Source organism: Fulmarus glacialis, unplaced genomic scaffold (genome assembly GCF_000690835.1).
Source record: "Fulmarus glacialis isolate BGI_N327 unplaced genomic scaffold, ASM69083v1 scaffold33259, whole genome shotgun sequence".
NCBI classification, from domain to species: domain Eukaryota; kingdom Metazoa; phylum Chordata; class Aves; order Procellariiformes; family Procellariidae; genus Fulmarus; species Fulmarus glacialis.
This window is the reverse complement of record NW_009233114.1, coordinates 4,788-4,996: the sequence shown is the minus strand read 5'-3', so window position 1 is coordinate 4,996 and position 209 is coordinate 4,788. Positions and strand designations below refer to the sequence as shown.

Sequence of the window (209 nt, the reverse complement as noted above, 5' to 3'; positions counted from 1 at the left end):
CCAGGAAGGGCTCCTGCCCCGCCGCCAGACTCACCGGGAAGGTCGAGTTGACAAAATAAGAACTCATTGGAAGGAGCCTGCCGTCCTTTCCCGGCTTTATGATTTGTTGTGTTTTATAGTCCAAGTGGTTTAGCTATTAGTAGTATATCGGAGATTGGGTTTTAGCTGAAGGGAGATGGCGTGGTGCCAGCGAGGGACACAAGGAAATA

At 50.2% G+C, this 209-nt stretch overlaps 1 protein-coding gene across 1 annotated transcript in view; it reads right to left on the bottom strand.

Annotated features, from left to right (window-relative positions):
- LOC104082191 (homeobox protein Hox-B6-like) overlaps positions 1-67 on the bottom strand; it is a gene marked incomplete at its 3' end in the record, with an annotated part of 433 nt that extends 366 nt beyond the window's left edge. The window contains exon 1 of the mRNA XM_009585210.1: positions 7-67. Within this exon, the coding sequence (XP_009583505.1) occupies positions 7-67 (61 nt within the window). The remainder of the gene's footprint in view (positions 1-6) is intronic.
- Between the last annotated feature and the right edge of the window lie 142 nt (positions 68-209).